General features: G+C 37.6%; 1 protein-coding gene across 2 annotated transcripts in view; it reads right to left on the bottom strand.

Annotated features, from left to right (window-relative positions):
* LOC127576792 (ubiquitin thioesterase ZRANB1) overlaps positions 1 to 20,398 on the bottom strand; it is a 46,144-nt gene extending 25,746 nt beyond the window's left edge. The window contains exons 1-3 of one of the 2 annotated variants that reach the window (XM_052027536.1): positions 20,096 to 20,398; positions 16,831 to 17,687; positions 1,283 to 1,470 (exon numbers count right to left, since the gene is read on the bottom strand). In XM_052027536.1, the coding sequence (XP_051883496.1) occupies positions 1,283 to 1,470; positions 16,831 to 17,644 (1,002 nt within the window). In that variant the 5' untranslated portion in view covers positions 17,645 to 17,687; positions 20,096 to 20,398. The remainder of the gene's footprint in view (positions 1 to 1,282; positions 1,471 to 16,830; positions 17,688 to 20,095) is intronic. The other variant, XM_052027535.1, reaches the window with a different exon arrangement.
* Positions 20,399 to 20,901: the final 503 nt, after the last annotated feature.

The raw sequence follows: 20,901 nt of genomic DNA, 5'->3' as shown, positions 1-20,901 counted from the left end.
CATCACTGAGCACCATGCTGAATTCTTTGCAAGTTTATTCTGGTTCTCCCTTTTTCCAAGTTTGTAAGAATTTCTAGAATCAATTACATTCTCTTGTCTCCACAGCCTTTGCACTTGGTTAGGAAATTTTGATAGTCAGAATCCACTAAGTGTACTGGAAGAATTGCTGGCAATAGCAAGGAAAAAATCTAATGCCCTTTCCATGTCGTAAAACAAATCAAAGTTCTTGACAATGAATACCTCCTCGGTATGCAGAATTGGACTAATCAGATTTTTATTTTTCTTTAGTTTCTTGACAAATTCAGGATGATTCAGGATACTCATTAGTGCAGTCAATGAATTATTTTCATGACAAGCAACTTGTCTGCTTATGCAGCATAACAGGAGTCAATAGCTAGTTCACCTATTTTGTGATTCTTTCACACTGTGTGAAACAAAGCCTTCAGCTTATTTGCATGTTTAAAAGAAACCCCACAACCAACAATGAAAGATTTCTCAGCTCTTCAACAGCAGTACCTATTGACAGTGCAACATGAATCAGGAGCAGGGTAAGCAATATACAGCAGCTCCAGTTTCTGATTAAATTTAATCCATGTAAATCTAGCCATCCAAGCAGCAGCATTTTTTCTGGGTGTTACGCCTCATTGTGATAAAAAACCTGAAAATGTCTTTACTGACACAAGTGCAGCAAAGTAGAAAGATGCAATTTAAATTTATACTGGCACCCTCATTTGTAGTTTACAAAATTCTTTGCATTCATTATACTAGGCTTAACCTGCAACACATTTTTGTTGCAGCTCATTTTTGCCAAACAAAAATGGAGGTCATTGTGAGGGGATGGGCAAGTGTGTGTGGAAGTCAGTCTGCGCTGTAATAAAGTAGACAACAGCAGAACCAAGGAGCATACAATAAGTGCTTTATTATTTAATGCTAGCGGGAGTCGCTAGCAGGAGTGAGGGATACAGGGAAAGAGTAAACAGTGTAACCCGAGCTCTGTACTGATTCCCACTCAAAGATTTACATGTTTGTGTCCCTCCTTTTATACTTAATCTAAAGATGCCTATGTGCGGAGTTGCACATACTTGGGCAGTTGCTTACAGCAAACTTTAAGCAAAACAAGATATGCCTTAAGCACTCCCAAGCACCAGCACATCTTGCAGTCATAACTATAGTCACGCCATGGTTTAAGCAATAACAGTCCTACATTATTAACCCTTACATATCCAGTTACTTTTACAAGTGGATGGTAAAAATGGGGAAAAAGTCATATTGGTCAACTTACCTCTGTCAACAAAATTGCCAACATGTCCTGTCTCTGAAAACGGATAGCAAGGTGTACAAGAGTGTAGCCTACATCAAAAGCAGAAGGACGATTCAACAGACGTACTTCATCTGATACAAGCTGACGAGCAATGTCACTTCCAGATGACTTGTAAGCTTCCACTGCAGCCAGATCTCCTTCTACTACTCCTGCAGAACACAATGAATGCTCAAATAAATTACCTGTTGAATATTGCTAATTTTGTCAACGTAAGACACAGAATTCAGAACTCAGGATGTAGCTATAAGACAGTAATGATCAGAAATCACTCAAAATATAAACACTTAGAGGACAACCTTTTTTTTTTAAAAGCTTGCTTTAGTGGAACCTATAAATTGCCTTTAAATATTTGTTTAATAGCAAAAAGTATTTCAACTCTTAATTCTGATAACATACTTAAATGTGAATTTTGGACAGCAAATAAGATGCTTTTAAAAGAACTTATTAAATACTATGGGAGTTTGGAAGAGGAAAAGGAATAAAAATTCTTTGACAGTGGAAAAAGCTTGCAGCTTACCCCATCACAGAAAATTAGAAGATATGTGAAGGCAAGTTCAATACCTGTGGATGGGAAAGATACATCTCACAGATCATTTAAAATGCAAGCAAAATATCTTGAAGCTTCATCAATGACGGCATATTTTTCAGCAAAGTTCTGCCAGCCGTTGAATTTGGATTTCATGTTTCATAACAGGCAATTTAGGAAAAAAGGCAGTAGTGACTTCATTTTAATACAAACACACTCCACTGGAATAAAGAAATCATCAAATCAAGCATCAGCTATATTTATTTCTATTCCAGGAACTGAAAGGACAGTTGTACAAATGTCATCTAATTTATTTTAGAAAGCTTACTAGTATTTGATAAACTCGTGTTGCACTTGCTAATGAGCAAGCTTACAGAATCACTCAAGGACTTCGTATGGAAAATTACTTGTATGGGGAAACATGTTGACAATCCTGCACGGTAATTGCTTCAGATATCACTATGATTAAAAAAGCCATTAAGATAAATCAAGACATTTCTGTGTATAAATGTTAAATCAAAGATGGCTCTTAAAGAACAGAAAAACATAGGTAAAAGAAAAAAGAAAAGCAATCTATTCTCAGGCTGAATTGAGTAGATTGGGTAAATATGTTATGAATGCAGCAACGAAAGGATGCAAAACATCAAGATGCATATGCAAAAAACACAAGATGCTATAACAGGAACACATTTCCACTGGGTATCCAGGAAATTATTTCAATGTGTGTATTTCAGGGAAAGCAGAAATTAGAGAAGTTGATCTAGTAATCAAAAATTACACTGATTAAAAACCTAACTTGGAGAGCAAGGCAGAATGAGGAAAATGCTGCAAAGAAGCTTTGAAGTTGGCTTATACTTCACATAGAAATTCTGAATATCCAAGGGTTTCAGACCCAATATTTGCATGTATGGCAGTTTCATGACAGTGTAAAAATTACCTAATGTAGTGAACTAGTTGATTTGGACAGTATGATGCTACTAACCTACAGAAAATCCAACCTAGTGAGCACTGAAAGGTAGGGTGGCCATGCAAAGACCAAGATCGACTTGAAAAAGAATTCAGAAATATCTTGAACTAGGAACTATAAAGAGAAAGAAACATCTCATTCAATTTAACAAAAAAAGTGTGGGGGGGGGGTAAGAGTATGGGGAAAGGATAGGAAAAGAAAAGTTTGTTCAAAACTTCATTAAAATTTAAAATATTCAAGATATAAAGCAAGGCATAATTAGAATAGGTATGCTTGGACTACAAGAGCAAAACAGTTAATTCATTAATTAGGGGGGGGGGAAAAAAATAAACAACATCCATCAATACTTGGCTGAAGAATGCTATTCACTAGAATTAAAACAATACACAGAAAACTTAAATGGGCAAGAGGGTCTTAACACTGATTTAATAAGCAAAAGAACCTAGCTGCAAACTTATTTTTACAGAATTCTTCTACCTTTCGCACAGTAAACAAAGAGAATGATAGAAGGTGGAAGTAGAGATAAGCATAATATAGCTGAATAAATGATTTCCAAAGATTTATCAGAAAGCATACTCATCTTTCCTAGATAATGACTGATAACCCAAATGAAATTACAATAATAAAAAAGATAATAGACAAAGATTCCCTAAATTACAAACTGCTCAAAGTATATTCCTAGGAATAGATTGCACTTATACCAAAATGCAGAGGAGAAATGAAGTGTTACTAAGTGAATTTAACAGCAGCAAAATCACTGAAGATTGGAAGCATGCTAACTGAACAAGTAAATGGTAACATAACATATTATGACACCTAAAGATAAATTAACCTTACTACAACAACCAAAATAATCAGAAGTAAACCAAGAAATAGTATGTATGATAATACTATAATAAAAACATCAATAGGGAAAATTGAAAGTGATCCAATGTAAAATTTGAAAATGAAAACAAGATTTTTTTCATATTTGTTTTGATGGTTTAGATAATAAGTTTGCTGAGATTCTAGTTATCAGACACCTAGCAATAAGAAGAAATAAGAGGAGGGAAGAAAATCCTGTAGCTATTTAACAATACCCATGTCGAAATGAACATTTGAGGTGTATATCCTATACTTTGAGGTGTATATCCTATACCATCTATTCACCCTCTGCCCTCTTTCATTTGACTTTTGTATGTGGCTTCTTAGTAAATTATTTTGACCAGTGAATTACAAATCCCCTGAAATTAATTAACATTGCTCTATTTGATTAACATTATAGCTAAAATTATTGGGTGATTGCAAGTCAACCTCCTTTTATTTTCCAGGCAGCATTACATTTTAACTTATCCATATACCCTACAGCTTTACTCATTGGTGGTTAAGCACCACTGGAATTTTTAAATCACATTGTAGTTCAATTACTACAACTGGTCTCGAGGACAATCAGCTATTACACAGAAAGAGAAAATAAACAAAAGCAAAAAATATATAATCATCCTTTGGTATTGGTTTATTATTGTCACTTGTACTGAGGTACAGTGAAAAGCTTGTCTTACAAACCAATCGTAATTTTGGGAATTAATGTTAATAAATGCACTTTCAATTTGAATTTAAAACCCATTGGATGCTCTTTTATCAATAACTTTAGTTAGCTGATAAATGAATGTTAGCTGTACCAAAGGGTGAAGATTTCTGAAAATCCTTGTAGTGCTTTAAAAAAGACTATAATAAGCGATGCAAGATATGTGCCTGACAGGGCATTTTACTATTTTTAAACAATGGAAGCTTTCCAAGTTTTGCTTTGAAGTTTAGAAGCAAGCAACAGAAATTGGAAGCACGTGTTCCACTGAACAATATTTAAAACTAATCTGGAATTAATATGTCATTTGGAGAGCTAAAAATAATTAAATATGCCCATCTCAACTTCAACCTTCTGCCAAAATAATTAACAACATTCAACTCAAGTAACTTCACACATCTTGTGGTGTGTGGCACTTACACTTCACAGCCCACCCACAAAGTAAAGTAGTATTCCAAACTTTAAATGCTAATTTCTGGCTCCTGTTTCTTTTGAGACTACTCCAATTAAGCACCACAGAGTTACAGAGAAACAGACCCTTTGGTTTAAGGGCCTGTTTCTGTGCGACTCTCAGTGGTGCTTAATTGGAGTATTTTCAGAAGTCCAAGTACATGCTGACAATCAAGAATTTAATTATACTAAACCTATTTTATTCCCTCCACATCTCCATCAACTCCCCCACACATTAGTGGCAATTTACAGTGGCCAATTAACCTTGCATGTCTTTGGGATGTGGGAGGAATCCAGAGCACCTGGGGGAGACCCATACAGTCACAGGGAGAATTAGCAAACTTCACACAGAGCACACCTGAAGTCAGGATTAAACCTGGGTCACTGGTGGTATGAAGCGGCAACTCTATTAGCACTTTGCTGCTCACGATCACCTCACATTGCCTTGCACTTATCACAAAATTGATATATTTTAGTATGATAGGTCAGCTTTTGCTCCTACTGATAAGGACTTCAAACATTCATCTGCATGAATTTGCCCTATAGTGCATTTTTTTTAGTCAAATTCTATTACATGTACATTATAGTTTTATAATCATTCATGAAATGTTATGAGGACATGCAGACAGAACAATTCTGACAAATGGAACAAATCAATGGATAGAAAACAAGTCATTTTCAGGTTAAGAGGTTGTGACCAGTAGGTTGCCTCAGGGTTGCTGCCAGGGTCCTAGCTGCTCATAACCCATTTTACCGATTTGGATAAGTAACATATCCAGGTCTGCTGATGACACCAACTTGGAAGTAATGCAAATTGCAAGGAAGATGTAGAGAGGCTTCAAGGGGACAGAAACAAAAGTGAACCGGCAAGGATATTCAGATGGAATACAATGTGGAAAAATGTGATGTCATAAATTTTGGTAGAAAAAAAGGGCAGAGTAATTTTTAAAATAGTGAGAGATTGCAAGGTTTTGTGGTTCTGAGGTATCGAGTATCCTCGTACAAATATTATTGAAAACAAACATGCAGCTACAGTGTGCAATAAAGATGGCAAAAAGTATTGGCCTTTATTGCAAAAGGATTAATGAGTATGAAAGCAAGGACACCTTACCGCAATCATACAGGGCCTTGAAGAGACCGTACCCGGAATAACGTGTACAGAAAAAGGCAAATAAGAAAAAAAGTGGAAGATGCTGGAAATCTGAAACAGAAAATGCTAGAAATACTCAGCATGCCAGGCACTATTTATGGAAAGAAAAAGAATTGGTGTTTCAGGTCAAAGCCTTTCATCAGAACTGGGACAGGGAACACATTAGTGTTAAGTTGCAGAGAGAGCAAGACAAAGGTAATATCTTACTTCCTATTTGTATCAGAACCAGCCAATATACAGATCATTCATCAGTAACACTGACTCAGTTTTATTCTGCATTAGCACAATCTGACCTGCAGTGTTATTTCCTAATGTCGAGTCCAAAAGCCACGTTACAGGCTTTTGGACTTGACATTGAATTCTGCAGCTTCAGGTAACTTGCTTTGTTTGTCACAGAACTGACCAACTCTGCTGTGGGTAACATTAGCTCAGCTTTGTTTTATTAACACATTCAGACCTGTGGACATTTCCTACAGACTTCATGCCATAGAATTTACGCTGCTTTCCTCATTTCACCTCATTAACCCAAACAGGGGGCTTCCTTTACAGCTCATTCCCTCAAATGCTGGCTTAAACTCATTTTATCCTATCCATCCCTACCCCACGCTCTCTGCAAATTTAATTTGTTTACTCTCTTTCCTAGTTCTGAGGAAGGGTCTTCAATCTGAAACAAACTTTTTTGCTTTCCACCAATGCTGCCTCATCTGTTGAAGGTTTCCAGCACTTTCTGAATAATGTGTCCAGGTCGGATCTCACTACCCACAAGAGAATTTATTTGTAATAGAGAGAATTCAATGACAGTTCACCAGACTGATTGCTGATGTGGGAGCTTTGCCCCTCAGGGAAAGATTAAGCAGACCGCACTATACTTCCTATGTTGTTTCCTGCCTGAGGTGCCTGAAACCAGGAAGGTGGGGAATGGGGTGGCAGTCACTATATCAAAGGGGATCAGATTTTCAGGAATCAGGAAAAAAATTCCTTCACCTCAAGGGAAGCAAATTTTTAGACTTCTTGGTAGGATTATGGATGGTTCTTCTGATAAGTCTGTTCAGAGCAATATCCAAATATCTGTTGACCCCCAAGTGTTAGTCCAGGAAAAAATGGCACACAGGTAAAAACAATGTCCATTCTCTTATGAAAATGGCAGAACTAGTGCTTGGACCCAAATGTTCCACTCCTGCTTCTAATTCTCATATCCTTAGTAGCACCAAATTTATTTGGGAGTGGAGGCAGGGCTTGAGAAAGAAGAGGAGGAAGGGAAATATAAGGAATACCAGGCATTTTCAAATGCACCAGTTTTCTTCTCACCAACTGATTCATTTTTGTTTAAAATATCCTGCATGATTCCAAAGCATTTCCTTTCAGCTGTCCCAGTGTCAAGGGACAGCTTTATGCTCACTGTACCAAAAGCAAAGTTGTGAAGTTGTCACAATATTTTTCTGCTCATTAAAAACATGGCAACTTAATCCAAAATTACAAAAGATGTTGACCACTAGAAGTTAATTATTCACTTAGATTTTCATCAGGTCTAGTATTACTTCTCAGACATCATAACTACCCATTCTTGAAGATAATAAATACTTCTATGAATTTGTTATCTCTGCTTACCTCTCTATAGAATACCCACAATTATAGCTGCTTTTTCTGGACTACAGGTTGCAGGCCAAAGATAAACAAAAAGATCCCAAGAATCTAGTACCAACAACAGTCTTGAGAATCTAAAACCATTTGTCAGGTCCACAAAGTTAAGCAAACACCAAGGAATCAGATTTGCGCAAGTTTCCTCATGCGGAGCCTATTCCATTGTGCACATCTTCCTGGGCCTTGTGTGGCATAGTACAAGTACCCACAAAGGTCAAAACCAAATACTATTTTGAGCTGTTGTTTTAGTAAATGTGCATGAAGTTATCCTCAACAGACAGAGGAAACCAGATTTTAGCTCCGGCCCATTTAATGGGCAGACCACTTCAAACACAGCTTATCCGGTTGAAAGCTGTTTTATTTTTGCAGCAGATGCAGCAAATTACAAGGACCCTATGCCTGTCTAGTAGCTTATCCAAAATCTGTGACACCTATTGCTGAAAATATCAAATGTGGTTTTAGTGGCTGCTAGGATATGTTTGCTCTCAGTTTAGTATTGGCACAGAGCTGACCTTCCTTTTGTTTGCAGGATTAATTGTACACAATGTAAGGATTTTAAATCTGAATATCCAGTACACAGAAATATATATTTGTTATGTTTTGTACTTTGGTAGCATACTGCTGCCTTTTGATAATTGGATGGGTTTGAATTGCCAAATTTATTTTGCAATTAAACACTGTTCAGTGTCCAAAGCCCTAATCAATCAATCAGTCACGCTTAACCCTGGCACATCTTTCTTTTCATATTCCTTAATAGCAAAATGGTAAATTTGATTAAAAAAAAGATTTGAGTGGTTGAAGGCAATGACTTTATTGGTGGTGTCAACAACATCCAAAAAAAGGATCTGTCACATGATATCCTGGATGTGAAGAGACCAGCATCAATTCAGCAGTGTCAATGAGGATTTGCTGAGCAGCAAACATTGTGGCAATTGTTAAACAAAAAGCTGACAAATGGTAGGTTGGATGTGAAAATTTGAAATTGGCGATCACAAAAAGAAAAGATTCTCTATTGGAGTATTCAAATAGGTTAGCATTCTACTCTTGTCAAATAAATCTGATTAAAACATTTTTCTTTTAGAAAAAAAATACAGCCCGCAAGCTAAAACGGTGAAGTTACCATTTAAGACTAATATTAAGAGGGAGGAGAAAAAAAAATGAATCATTTTCTGCAAGTTTAAGTGGTGTAGGAAAAAGTTTATGAACCTTGAAATTAAAACAAGTGCTCAGTCATCATTGACAGAAACTACTGATCTTGCCGGTATAAAAAGGCTCACAAACACAGCTTCATAGATTGGCCCCAATCAATTGCTTCCGTTCAATTCTATTTAAGCACATTATGAACGGAGTGAGATTATAATGATGTGTACAGACAGCCATGTCACATGCATCACATATTACTTAAACAATTGTTAAAAATGGTCCTCTACTCTAATTGGAATATTCCATCTTGGGTACTACGCAATGCTTCTGTCACTTTTAAAAATGTTAAGCTTCATCTAAAATGTTTCTTTCAGGACACCTTAAAGTTATCGTATCAAACTGCTGCATCTAATCTAGATGAAAATACTTAACATGTTACAGGGAATTTAGTTACAACCTGTTTGATCTAGGAATAATCAAAAAATACAGGTGACAGTCTATTAACAATTATTATCCCATACACTTAAACAAATGAGTTTTAACACATGGCATTATTTAATAGAAATGCATAACTGATGCCAAGTTCTCAGATGTGTTCATAGTTTAATCCATAATTCATTACAGTAAACAGTATGACTCACTGTGAGCTGTTACAAACCAGCAAAGAATGGAATTACCTTATTTGGCAACACAGGAGGCCTTCAGATCAAAATTTATGAGCAAAACACTCAATAATGGGATTCTCAAAAGCTCCTATTCACCAATTTTAATAACATAACCCTTCCTCAGTTCTCCAGATTTTACCTCAATGGAAAACTGTACCAATAATGAAGTAAAACCTGATGTTGTGACGAGACAACACAAAACTCCAGTAAAATATTTTCAATTAATTGAACTGATGTTTTCAATTATAAAAAGATCAATTACTGTATATCTAGGGAAAATTTACCAAGTGTTTTGGCTTAAAAGCTTTCAGTATCAAAATCTTCATAAATCTAAAACTGAAGGTATATGCCAGCAAGCTCAAATCAGCTGTATGTTTTTCTTCCCCGCAAACGCACCCCCCCCGAAAAAATTTGTGCCTTGTGTTAACTCTGTTCCAACAGAGAATAAAGCAAAAGATTATGTTAGAAATTTGTCATGAAAGGTTAGTAAATTACATGGATCAGTAAAATTCATAGAAAGAATACATTATTTGTTCTGTTTAAAATTACTTTATATTTCTATGAGATGCCACATTAAGCAATCAATGCCGAGATCAAATTGTTAGGAGTCTCTTAAGGAAGCTTCTTAATAAATGCACAGCTAAAAAATTTTAAAAATGTAAGAGGCAAGAGAATGGCTTCCTCCACAGTCAGTGTTAAAATAATTTAGATTGGAAAATCATTAGCGTTTCTGTTTGGAGCCCAAAGTTTAAACATTAATTCATTAGTACTATCAGAAACTCTATTCAGGTTAGTTGTGCCTACTTAAAATGCTCATCTTTAGAGGTAAACTGGAAGGCATGCCCCAAGTGTCATTGGTATGCCTGGAAACAAGACAAGAGTTCAAGACAGTAGGAAATATACAGTGCCTTTTTACCATCACAAGTGTCTAATTCAAGTGGGCCAAGTGCTCAATCATAAATACCTGAAAGCAGTATGGCTTCCCCATTATTCTTCTGTAATCAGGGAGGAGTATGGCAAGAAAAAGAGAAGTCCTGAATTGCAAGTTTCAAAATATTGCAGTTTTTGCCATTTCCTTCAATGCTGACCAGTAAACTGCAATTACATTGTGGGAGAACCCAAAGCATTGAGAACTGAAAAGAGTAGTATATCAGCCCTTCCTGAAGCAGTTAAATATAAGCATTATACAAGCACAGCCTGCTTGGCTATATGCTACAATTCAAGAAAGCAAGTATCAGCCAACAATATACTGTAACAAAAACAAAACCCTTTAAAATCAAGCATAAATACTTGAAAGAAAGGTAAAATTTAGACATCTTACATTTTGTTACATTTAAATAGTGCCATAGAAAAAATAATTCTCCCCATGATTCCACAGGTTTCTTCCAGGTGCTCTGGTTTCCTCCCACATCCCAAAGATGTACGAGTTGGTAAGTTTGCAGGCCACTATAAATTGCCCCCCAGTAGAATCTGGGGTGTGCTGATAGGACTGCAAGCAGAATACAATAGGTTAGACTAGGATTAGTACAAGAATAGGTGCTTGATAGTCAGCACAGAGTGGTAGGCAGAAGGGCCTTTTTCTGTGTTGCATTTTTCTACAACTCTATAATTCTGAGTATATGCCAATAAAATTCATCCACAAACTTTAACAATAACCCCTTTTACTAATATGAGGTACACTAATTTAAGCAGTCAATGCCTTGATCAGATTAGGAAGTGTTACCTACAAATATTTTTTTAAATGACATCCAGAATCACTGCTGCCCCACACAACCTTGCTTACCCAGTCTGGAGGCAGTGAGTCAAACCTGCTGGCTCTCCACGACCTCAAGTCAGTGTTTCAAGAATTGGCAACTAAGCCTCAGATGGCAGAGTGCCCTGTTCCAGAATGCTGAGAGGCTTCAACAGAAGTCTTAATTTTGGTTTTGTTTTAAAGGTAAAATAATCTAAGGTAACATAGAGAAACAAAGTTAACATTTCAGGTCCAATACTATTTGCAGCTTAAACCTAACTTATTTTCCCTTTACCAGTTCTGACGAAAGGTTGCAAGCCTGAAATGTTAGTTTCTCTTCCCACTTATACCTCTGGATCTGGCAAGCTTTTCCAGCATTGTTTTTATTTCAGATTTCCAATTTTTTTGAATATCATTTAAAATAACATGCGCTGTTTAATCTGCATCACCACTGAAATCAGTGGAGGAGAGGGCATGGTAGATCTCAGGTCCTGTCAGGTGTGAATTGATGTATGGTGAGTGGCAATGTTCCTGCAGAATGCTGGAAAATTCAAAGATTGAACTCAGGCATTGGACTATAACAATGGAACATGGATGCAGTACCACCCAACAAGAGCTGGACTTACTTCAGCTCAAATGGCTGAGCACCAGGAGGTTCCATTTGGAGCCAGCAAGATTGAGCCTTGAATTCCTGTCCACTAATGCCAGATAACTGGGACTAGTTACCTGGTTTTAAAAGATTTTCTTTAACATCACACTGGACTGCTTCTGCAAGCAAAATTCTTTCTGGGGAATCTAGATGAGCTATACAAGAATGTGGCATGTAAATGAGCAGGTCAGTGCTGACAAGAAAAATGTATCCTTAAGGATACTCCACATTGCATCTTCTTAAGGATTGAGGATGATAGCTCCATTCAGGTTCCGAGAGTTCTAATGCAGCCAGTGCCAGAATCACAAGCTCATCTACAGATGAGGCTGGAAGTTGATGGGTAGGTTGAGACACTGTGCCCTCCTTTCATGGCCCCAAAAGTGCTCAAAACCATTCTGAATGCTTCTCTGCCAAACTGACCAAAAGCCGTGCTAGCACATTGAAGGTAATGGTGAATTTCATCATTCAAATCTGTCTTCATTGAGCATCAGTTCCCAAAGTTTGGGAAGTAATCCAGGACTCGCTGTAAACCTTTATTGTGGTAGGGTAGCGTTACTGTCGGGGTAGGTTGGCACAGAACCTTGGTCTGCACATGTTGAGTGTAGGTCCATCCTCTAGAATCTTCAGTGAACGAGTCAATGACATGTAGCTCAGCCTGGAGTACATACAAAGCATACTGCAGCTTGACTACTGGGTTTGGGTGACCTTGCTTCTGGATTATAGTTGAAGGATGTACACTTTTCATTCGATCTGAAGATAAACTGCCCTCCCAGGGCAAGTGTTGGGGCACTGAAGCAGCATTGGTTGATACCAGTCTTTTAAGCTTTGATATCGTTGATCCGTTGATTAATATCATGGCTTGCATACCATCATGGAGCAAACACAGAATAGAGATGAATTTCTGTGGGCAACCAAATCCAAAAGGAGTGTCCAGTGTCTCTCAATTGATGGGATCAAAGGCAAAGACACCATACCAATTTGGGGAGCAACTCTTCAGCCACTAGGGAAAGGTGGTGGGGAGAACAGTAGTTACATCTTTCTGTGTCAGGGAAACCCCTCTTAATTTTCAGCCGCAGTCAGACTTCTTGAAGATAGTAATGATTACAGTATCCCTGAGGTTTCCTGGAATATCCTCCTCTTCCAAAATATGGGTTTTTTTAAAAAAGATTGTGCATTTGTGATTGAAGCTCTTCACCACCAAGTTTCAGGAGCTCAGCAGGGACGCAGTTTTCTCCTGAAGCTTTTCATTTTAGAGTTGGGATACAGCTTTCATGACTTCTTAGTCATTCAGGTGGCAGCAAATTTGGACCTAATAAAGTCCAGAGCATTCATAAAGAACAGAGTCACAGTTTAGGTTTCAGCGTTTCTTCCTACCTCTCCGTCCCTGATGAGTTCACTCCCATTTTTGGCTTGTGTTTGGACTGAAGTCGGCTTTTAAAGGCACTGAAGAACTCGTACACATCATGTCTGTCAGCAAGTTGCTGAGAGCCCCTTTTATTCTCGCTAGCCACCATCTGTTCTCTAGGTCATGGGCTTTTGGCTAGACCCCTCCAACTTCAGGTGCCTGGGGTGCAGTTTCTTTTCTATTGAATAAAGGTGGAGCTACTAATCCAAGAATACCTTGCTATAGTATCTGCACAGCCAATGTGCTTAAAAACATTACTCTTGCAGTCAATGAAGTCAAAATCTCAGATGTCGCGACAAGGATTACACATTAAATTCAATACCCACAATCTATAATTCACTGTCCATTAACTATAGGCAGAAAATTCATCCTTGCATTGAGGCAGCATCATTAAAACAGGAACATCTGACTGCAAAGCACAGTGGTATCCAACGTTATCACAACAGACTTCAAATAGGTTAGGAATGAAAGTTAAATGCTTACTAATTAATGGAAGTGTAATATTCCAGTCAGAATAAAAGCCAAGAATAGTTGACATCTCCTCACTTATCCACTATATGCTGCCTTGCATTACCAGCTTATCTCAACACAATGTTGGAGTGCTTTCACCGTAACAATGCCAAACATTCCAGTTTTCCCAAAATGCCAGTGTTCCCCCAAAATAGCTACTGCACCAAGTAATATTGCTTGGCACTTAAATAAAAATCTTAAAGCCTCTTACTCAGTGATGAACATCAGAGGATCTCAGACTAAGGCTTTTAAATTTGAAGATTATACAATATACTCTACCTGAAAAGAAAGTTTTGCTACTTTTAGTACTATATAGTCCATGAAGTATACCATCACTGAGCTCACACAGCAGTTCATCAACTGATTGCAACAAGCTTTTTCAATACCAAATACAACAGGAACACAATTTTGATAATAAATTATAATCTTAAAAGCATTTGAATTGTGATTTCAAGTGTGACATTCAAAATGAGCTTCAAATTGAATGATGAGATAGTCAAATTTTGAATCACCCTTGGAAGATTTTCTCTTAAATCATGTGGCAAGCAGGTGGGGGGAGTCATTGAATATACAAATTTACTCTAAAAGAACCTTCATCTTCCAAAAACTAATTTGATTAATACCCATATCCAAGTATTAGATTGTACAGTTAATCCATATCTCAATGTACATTTAAGGTCAAAAACAAAATATTTAATAGCACAAAAAAGATTTAAATTTTGAGAGAAAGTGTTAAGTATTTTTAACATTGAGCATAATGCAATATGCGTACTAACAAAACAAACAAGGCCTGGGTAATATAGGGAAAATTTGGATTTAATAACTTAAATATCCATTCAACACATGCAAACCTTGCAAGGGTGTTAATGTTAAAGACCACAATATACCTTGAAGGTATCAGATTATAATTCATATCTTGTTAACCCTGGACAACTCCCTTGAAAAGTCACAGAATTATCTGAACACAAATTTAATTGATTCATTTTGAACAATGACATATTGGAAGGTGGAGCATGTAATGCAAGGAGCAAGCAAAAGTTGGACATGATTCAAATCATACACTTCTCCTTTGTCCCCATACTCATCTCCTGAAAGCAATGACTCCTTCCCAAGATAGGGAGACACTAGTCTCTAATGGTACCTTGCCTAGGTAGTTATTTTGCACGAGCATGCTTACACTGCTCACTAATCAGGGCACTGCATGTAAATGATGCTTTTAGTGGACATGCAGATGGGGTGCAGGAAGGGGAAAGTAGCTCAATCGTGATCAAATACAAGAATTCTAACTTTGTTCATTCTTCCCCTAGCTCAGAGGGAATGGGCAATTATACCATTCCATCATTTGGGCAAATGCCTTCTGGGGCTTATCATCAAAATGCACTTGCTCTAACCTGTTTAGTCATCTGGACAACCTACAGCTAAATATAATTATTTAAAATACAAACTACATGATGGACTATGAAGAGAAACTTCATCCTGCTTTGCTTTGAAATGGAAAATAGAAAAAAATGTTTTTGACCGTGGGCACCACTAGTAAAGGGACTTTTTTTTTTGCAGCCTAACCTTAGGCACCCTAATGTTGCAAGCAGCCTTCTGTTTTTTTTAAAATCATGTTACAAGGGATATTAGGTATCAATTACCTAGTGTACAACTAAAAAGGAGCATCTAAATCAGACCATGGCATAAATGAACCGCTTTGATATTAGCTGGACAACTTAAAATTAAATGCATATTCTTACAAAATCAAATACATTGAAATGGAATTCAATTTCTGGATTGCAAGTCTATTATTATCAGCAAAATCAGTTTACAAACATACGTACAGATCAACTCTATAATAAACTGCCAATCTTTCAATGTAAATTAAATCTTTGCTGCCAAAGTGTGAGATAAAGAATTCTGAACAGTGAAAAATTTACATGTGGAATTATGCACTATAATACCTTTATTAAAATTATTTCTTCCAGATCTCACCCTGTCAAAAATCATCTCATTTGCAAGACAAACACTTTCAATCATGCCTGTACATCTTGGATACACACAAATTAAAGGATGGAAGAATGCTCTTAATAGGTGAGAATTTAAGAATTTATTCATTTTTCCCCTTCTCAATATTACCACCTTCTCAAATTTTAGATATCAAATACAGCATATGAAATATTCAATGATTTGTATGAATGACGAGTGTTCTCTGCTAGAAATAAAATATATTCGATTTATCAAGCACTTCTTATGGGTATGTCTAGTGATGTTGAAACTGGAAATATATAAAGCATATATCCAGAAATAGAGGGCACATGCAGACAGCAAGACAGACAAGAGTAAACCTGCTTAATGAACTACTTAGACAAGCAGAGGTCTCATCTTTCTAGTTTCCTAAGAGTAGGTTTAAATTAATCATATTTAGGTTAAGACACACATTTGATCAAGTTTGTTCTTACTTCTAGGTGATAAAATATTTGCTGAAGGGATGCAGCTTCAGTCTCAATCTGCAGAACATGCATTGTTCATTCTGATTATGTAATCAAAAAGCACATGACAAAAATGCGTTCATTACTCAAGCTGCCATGCCTTCTTAAATGGAGGTGGTCAAGATAGTAATATTAACCTGCTAAAATGCAATTTATTTACAAATGAATGGAAAGTGTTCTGCTATGGTTTATTTGTCCAATAACAATTTCTTGTCGATAATGTAGAAACATATTTTGCAAATTTAAAAAACAGTCATGCTTTGCTATCTGCTAATCACACTTTAATTGCAGTAAAAAAAAATCAAATTAATAAAAAACATCACTCTGGAAGTCACTTGAGTCCAGTATTGTAGTTCTTTTTAGATTTCTTTGGAAAATGAATCCTATACTTAGAATTCCTAAGACCTACTTTAAGAAATCATGGAAAACTTGTGTCCATACTTTGCAGCCAGGAGCAGCAAAATTAACCAAGACCTTTATAATCCAAGCATAAATTTTTCAATTTTAAATATGTCGTTAACATTATTTTCTCCACAAAATGTTCCTTCACAAATGTACAGAAGTCTACAATGCTATACTCATTCACAATCATGAGCAAAGTCAACATGACATTAAACAAAATGAAGTTTAACCTACCTACACAAGCGTTGAGAAAGAGCCAATCTGATCTTTTCATTCTATTCTTTATTTGTTTGAGTCTTTTAAAATCTACTTCCAACTCTCCTTTACTGCAAACTGCTCCAGGTGCTAGCTCAATCCTTTGGAAGTCCATTTTCATCTCAGTTTCAAGTTTAGGTACAGGAGGAGACCTCCTTTGGCTATTACCACTGCTGCCACTGCTCCTCCATCGAGCCCTATCCTGCTCATTTATCAGTGAGGAAGCCTCCTCTGCTTCTGCAAATTCAATTGCTTCCAAGTTGTTAGGTCTAGGATAGTCACAAACTGCACACTTCCGAGACTTGGGGCAGTTCTCGTATGTGCAAGCTGCACAAATCCAATGCAGTGCTTTTGTGTTTAGTCTGTTTCTGTCATTGTATTCTTCACAAGGATCCTGAGAAGCCTGAACTGGTCTTGAAATACAACCAGATGATTGAGGGGAGTCCGCAGGACTTCTGGTCCGACGCTGAGACAAACACTGAGTACATCTAATTGCTCTTGGCCAATTCAAGTAAGTGCACATGTGGCATGACCACTTGCTTGCACTTTCTGAATTGTATGACTTAACTCTTGGTCTAGCACTAGAGTCTGGACAAATCAGAGGGCTGCTGCCACTCTCTATACTTGCAGTATCCCAATCTTGATTCAGATCACTTGAGCTGCCTCTAACTGGATCTTCAGTAATTATAGTGCTATTAGGTCTTGGTGCACGACACATGGTGCATTTGATTGCAGATGGCCAATTTTCATATGTGCAGTATTCACAGGCCCACTTTATTCCATATTCAGTCATCGTTGCTCACACCTAGCATCAGTTTCCTATTAAGGACTGGAGGCTGCAAAAATTAAAATTAACAATTATTAATACACACTTCTTCCCCACCATTCCATTGAGCAAACATTAAAATGACACTGCATTTCTATAACAAATGGCAAGATGAGAAATAGCAAATTTTTCAAAGAAACTTTACAATTAACATCACATAACATTCAATTCAAGCCAATACTGATGTATCACAATTCCCACTCCCCTTCCAATCTGTCTTGTAGATTTTAAAAAACCATATAATGTTTTATTTATAAATTAATATGGTTTCAATGAAACAAATGACTACTCATTTCAGATAATCCAAGCCTGTACTATGAGGGAACTAGCTCATTATTTCTACAGTTTGGTCATGAACATGTGGATGGTAATTTGAGAGGCAAAACTTCTATCTTCTGTAAAATGACTAGCACATGAACTAAATGACACGGCATTGTCCATGGTACTTCCAGTTCTAGCAATTCTAAATGACAATTAGAAACACTGAAAATATTTTCTAGCAACAATTGTTTTCCCATAACTCTCAGCCATCTAAATATTGCCAATATTTGCTCCTTGCATTACACTGAAACCACAGAACACATCTCAACTATTACAAAATAACAGCCAAAATTAGAAATTATACTTGACATTCAGAATGTTGGCTACTTTTAACCCATTTTTCTTTTTTAAATTCAATCCTAAAAACTAATTTTCAATAAGCAGCCTACTACATCTTTCCAAGCAGCAAGTAGCACAAAGCAGATGGGTTCAGACATCAGCTGTTCAGTAACATACTGTTTAGATTCAACACAAACAACAGTGATCTGCTGCTAGTAATTAACAAATGGAATTACATGAGAACAATATAATTTGGAAAATTAGTCCACACTCAAAATTCTCATGTTCCAAAAAAAATTGCAGATTAACTTTTTCTGAATCTGCAGCAAGGTACCAAAATTTGATCTATTTCTACAAAAATAATTTGTTTGAAGCTTGACAAGATACGAGCATATTATTTTTCCTTTTACCGGAAAGGAAAAATGTTACTAGTCATTTGCATTTCTAAATGTAAATGCTTGTACAAATTAGAAGGTTAAAAGAAAATTAGCAGACCATACAGCACAAAAGACAAAACTGAAAAGTTAATGTAGATCTATCAAACAATGATAAGGAAATGTTGCAATGGTGATTGTTTCTGAAAACAATCTGACCTTAAAAACAAAAGTTTTGAAACGCTATTTGTACATTGTAATAAGCACTGAGTGTTTCTAAAAAAAAGTTGCATATTGCGTGATTAAATACACTTAATTAGAAGAAATATTACTAGTTCAAATATTGGCGAAGGAATAAGTTTTACGCTATTTACATCACCCAATAATTTGAAAATATCAACAGGAGTAATGGCAATAGATTTAAATACGAATCAAACAATTCCAAATTTGGAGTTGTACATTATAATATTCGCAGGTCAGCTGATTTGCATTAATTTAACTGCAACACTGGATTCGGGAGCAGATTAAGGGTTGGCGAAGTAAGTAAAATGATTTATTGCGCTACAATTTAACAAACGTGACAAAGAAACACCGCAAATATACCTACTAACCCAGCATTTCTAAACAAAGGCCTCTAACTACAGAAACTATAAACGGAATCGTAGATAGTAAAAGCAGCTGACTGCAATATAACGCAAAACTTTTATAAATGTATGCTTTTTTTGTTTATATCATAGTCTTCAAACACTTGGCGATTCATTGGAGGAAGACATTTGATCTGGAGCAAATGCAATTGGCAAAAGAGATCCAGGTCGGAGAAAGGCATACCAAAATTGGATATGTTTATTGCTGCAGCTCAACTCTAAAAAGATTCATAAATTTAGGATAGTGAGGTGTCGTACAGCACATTTTATGGAAAAAGTGAGCAAAATGCTTAGCAGAAAACTTCTCCAAATACAAGTAGCGAAACAGGGTTTGGTGATCACACCGAAATCACAACTCTTAACCACAAACTTTTCAAAACTTGAAAACAAAAGCCTTAAGCACATAAATAGAAGATCAAGCCTGAACCTGTCCGCACAACGTGTCCATTTAATCTAGTTGCTAAAAAAGCCGAACTTCGCCCTTTTCTCTCTAGCTTTACTCTCGAATCTGCAACAATCAGATTTAAGCAGGTATGACCTCGCTCTGCACCCCGCCGAAATCAGCTTGCTGTCACTTCGCGCAGGGTACTTAAAACAGCGCAACTGAGCTGTGGATTTTACTTTTCGCTTACTGATTGACCAGCAGTTACCTAATTCCAGTTCTCGGGCACCGGCCTCGCATTCGGCTGCGCTGGGGCTGCACTTCCACACCGCCGCATCTTTATCTTATGCTTTAGATTAGGGTCGGGGGGTGGGGGTGGGGGAGGAGGTTGGGGGGCCGCCGCACATAACAAACAGACCTTCTCCCCCGCGCACTCTCGCTCTCTTTCGTCTCTCCAGCGCTGCCTCGGCCGCCGCCGCTCCAGTCGATCCGCTCCCTACACACCCCCCTCCCTCCCTCCCCAACCCCGCTGCCGCTCTGTTCCTTACATGGTGGCCGGGGTCAAACAAAAGCCCCGCTCACAGCCATCGCTCCGTCCGACCGGCGACCTCCGGCTTCCACCTGCTCCCCCACCCCCCCTCGCCCCCCCCCCACCGGTGTTTTATGACATTTTTGTTTCCCCTTCGCTCCTCCGCTCGGCTCTAATGGCGACGGCAAAGACAACACAGGACAAAGTTTGCTGGGATATTTAAAACGTCACGCCGCACCTCGCGCTCGCCTGCTTCCCTGATTGGACGTTGCTCCTTCTCGGGCGGGCGACCAATCAGAGGAGCCGTCCTTCCGGTGTTTTGGAGTGCACGTCGCCTCAAGTAACCAGGCTCTGACGACGCCGCGTAAACAAGATGAGAGGTCGGGGCGGGCGGGCGGCGGGTCACGTGACGCTCGCCGCCTCGGATTTTGATTGGCTGACGATTACATCACCCAGTTCGGTCGCGTGGAATGCATCTCAGCTGATGAAAGTTTGTGCGCACTGGTAGGAGTGAGAAAGTTTTTACAACTTTAACCGGATTGACTCATCATTACGCTTTTTGACGAAGGATCTTAAGACCCTAACCAGCATCGCACAGAGCATCATTTGAACTGATCTGGTCATTTCTGGTTGGTTATTGGCCCGAAACGGGAACAGTGGGGGCTGATGATGGGAATGATACAGCTTAGAAGTAT

Source organism: Pristis pectinata, chromosome 12 (assembly GCF_009764475.1).
Source record: "Pristis pectinata isolate sPriPec2 chromosome 12, sPriPec2.1.pri, whole genome shotgun sequence".
NCBI classification, from domain to species: domain Eukaryota; kingdom Metazoa; phylum Chordata; class Chondrichthyes; order Rhinopristiformes; family Pristidae; genus Pristis; species Pristis pectinata.
The sequence above is the reverse complement of the archived record's forward strand: the minus strand, read 5'-3'. Positions and strand labels throughout refer to the sequence as shown.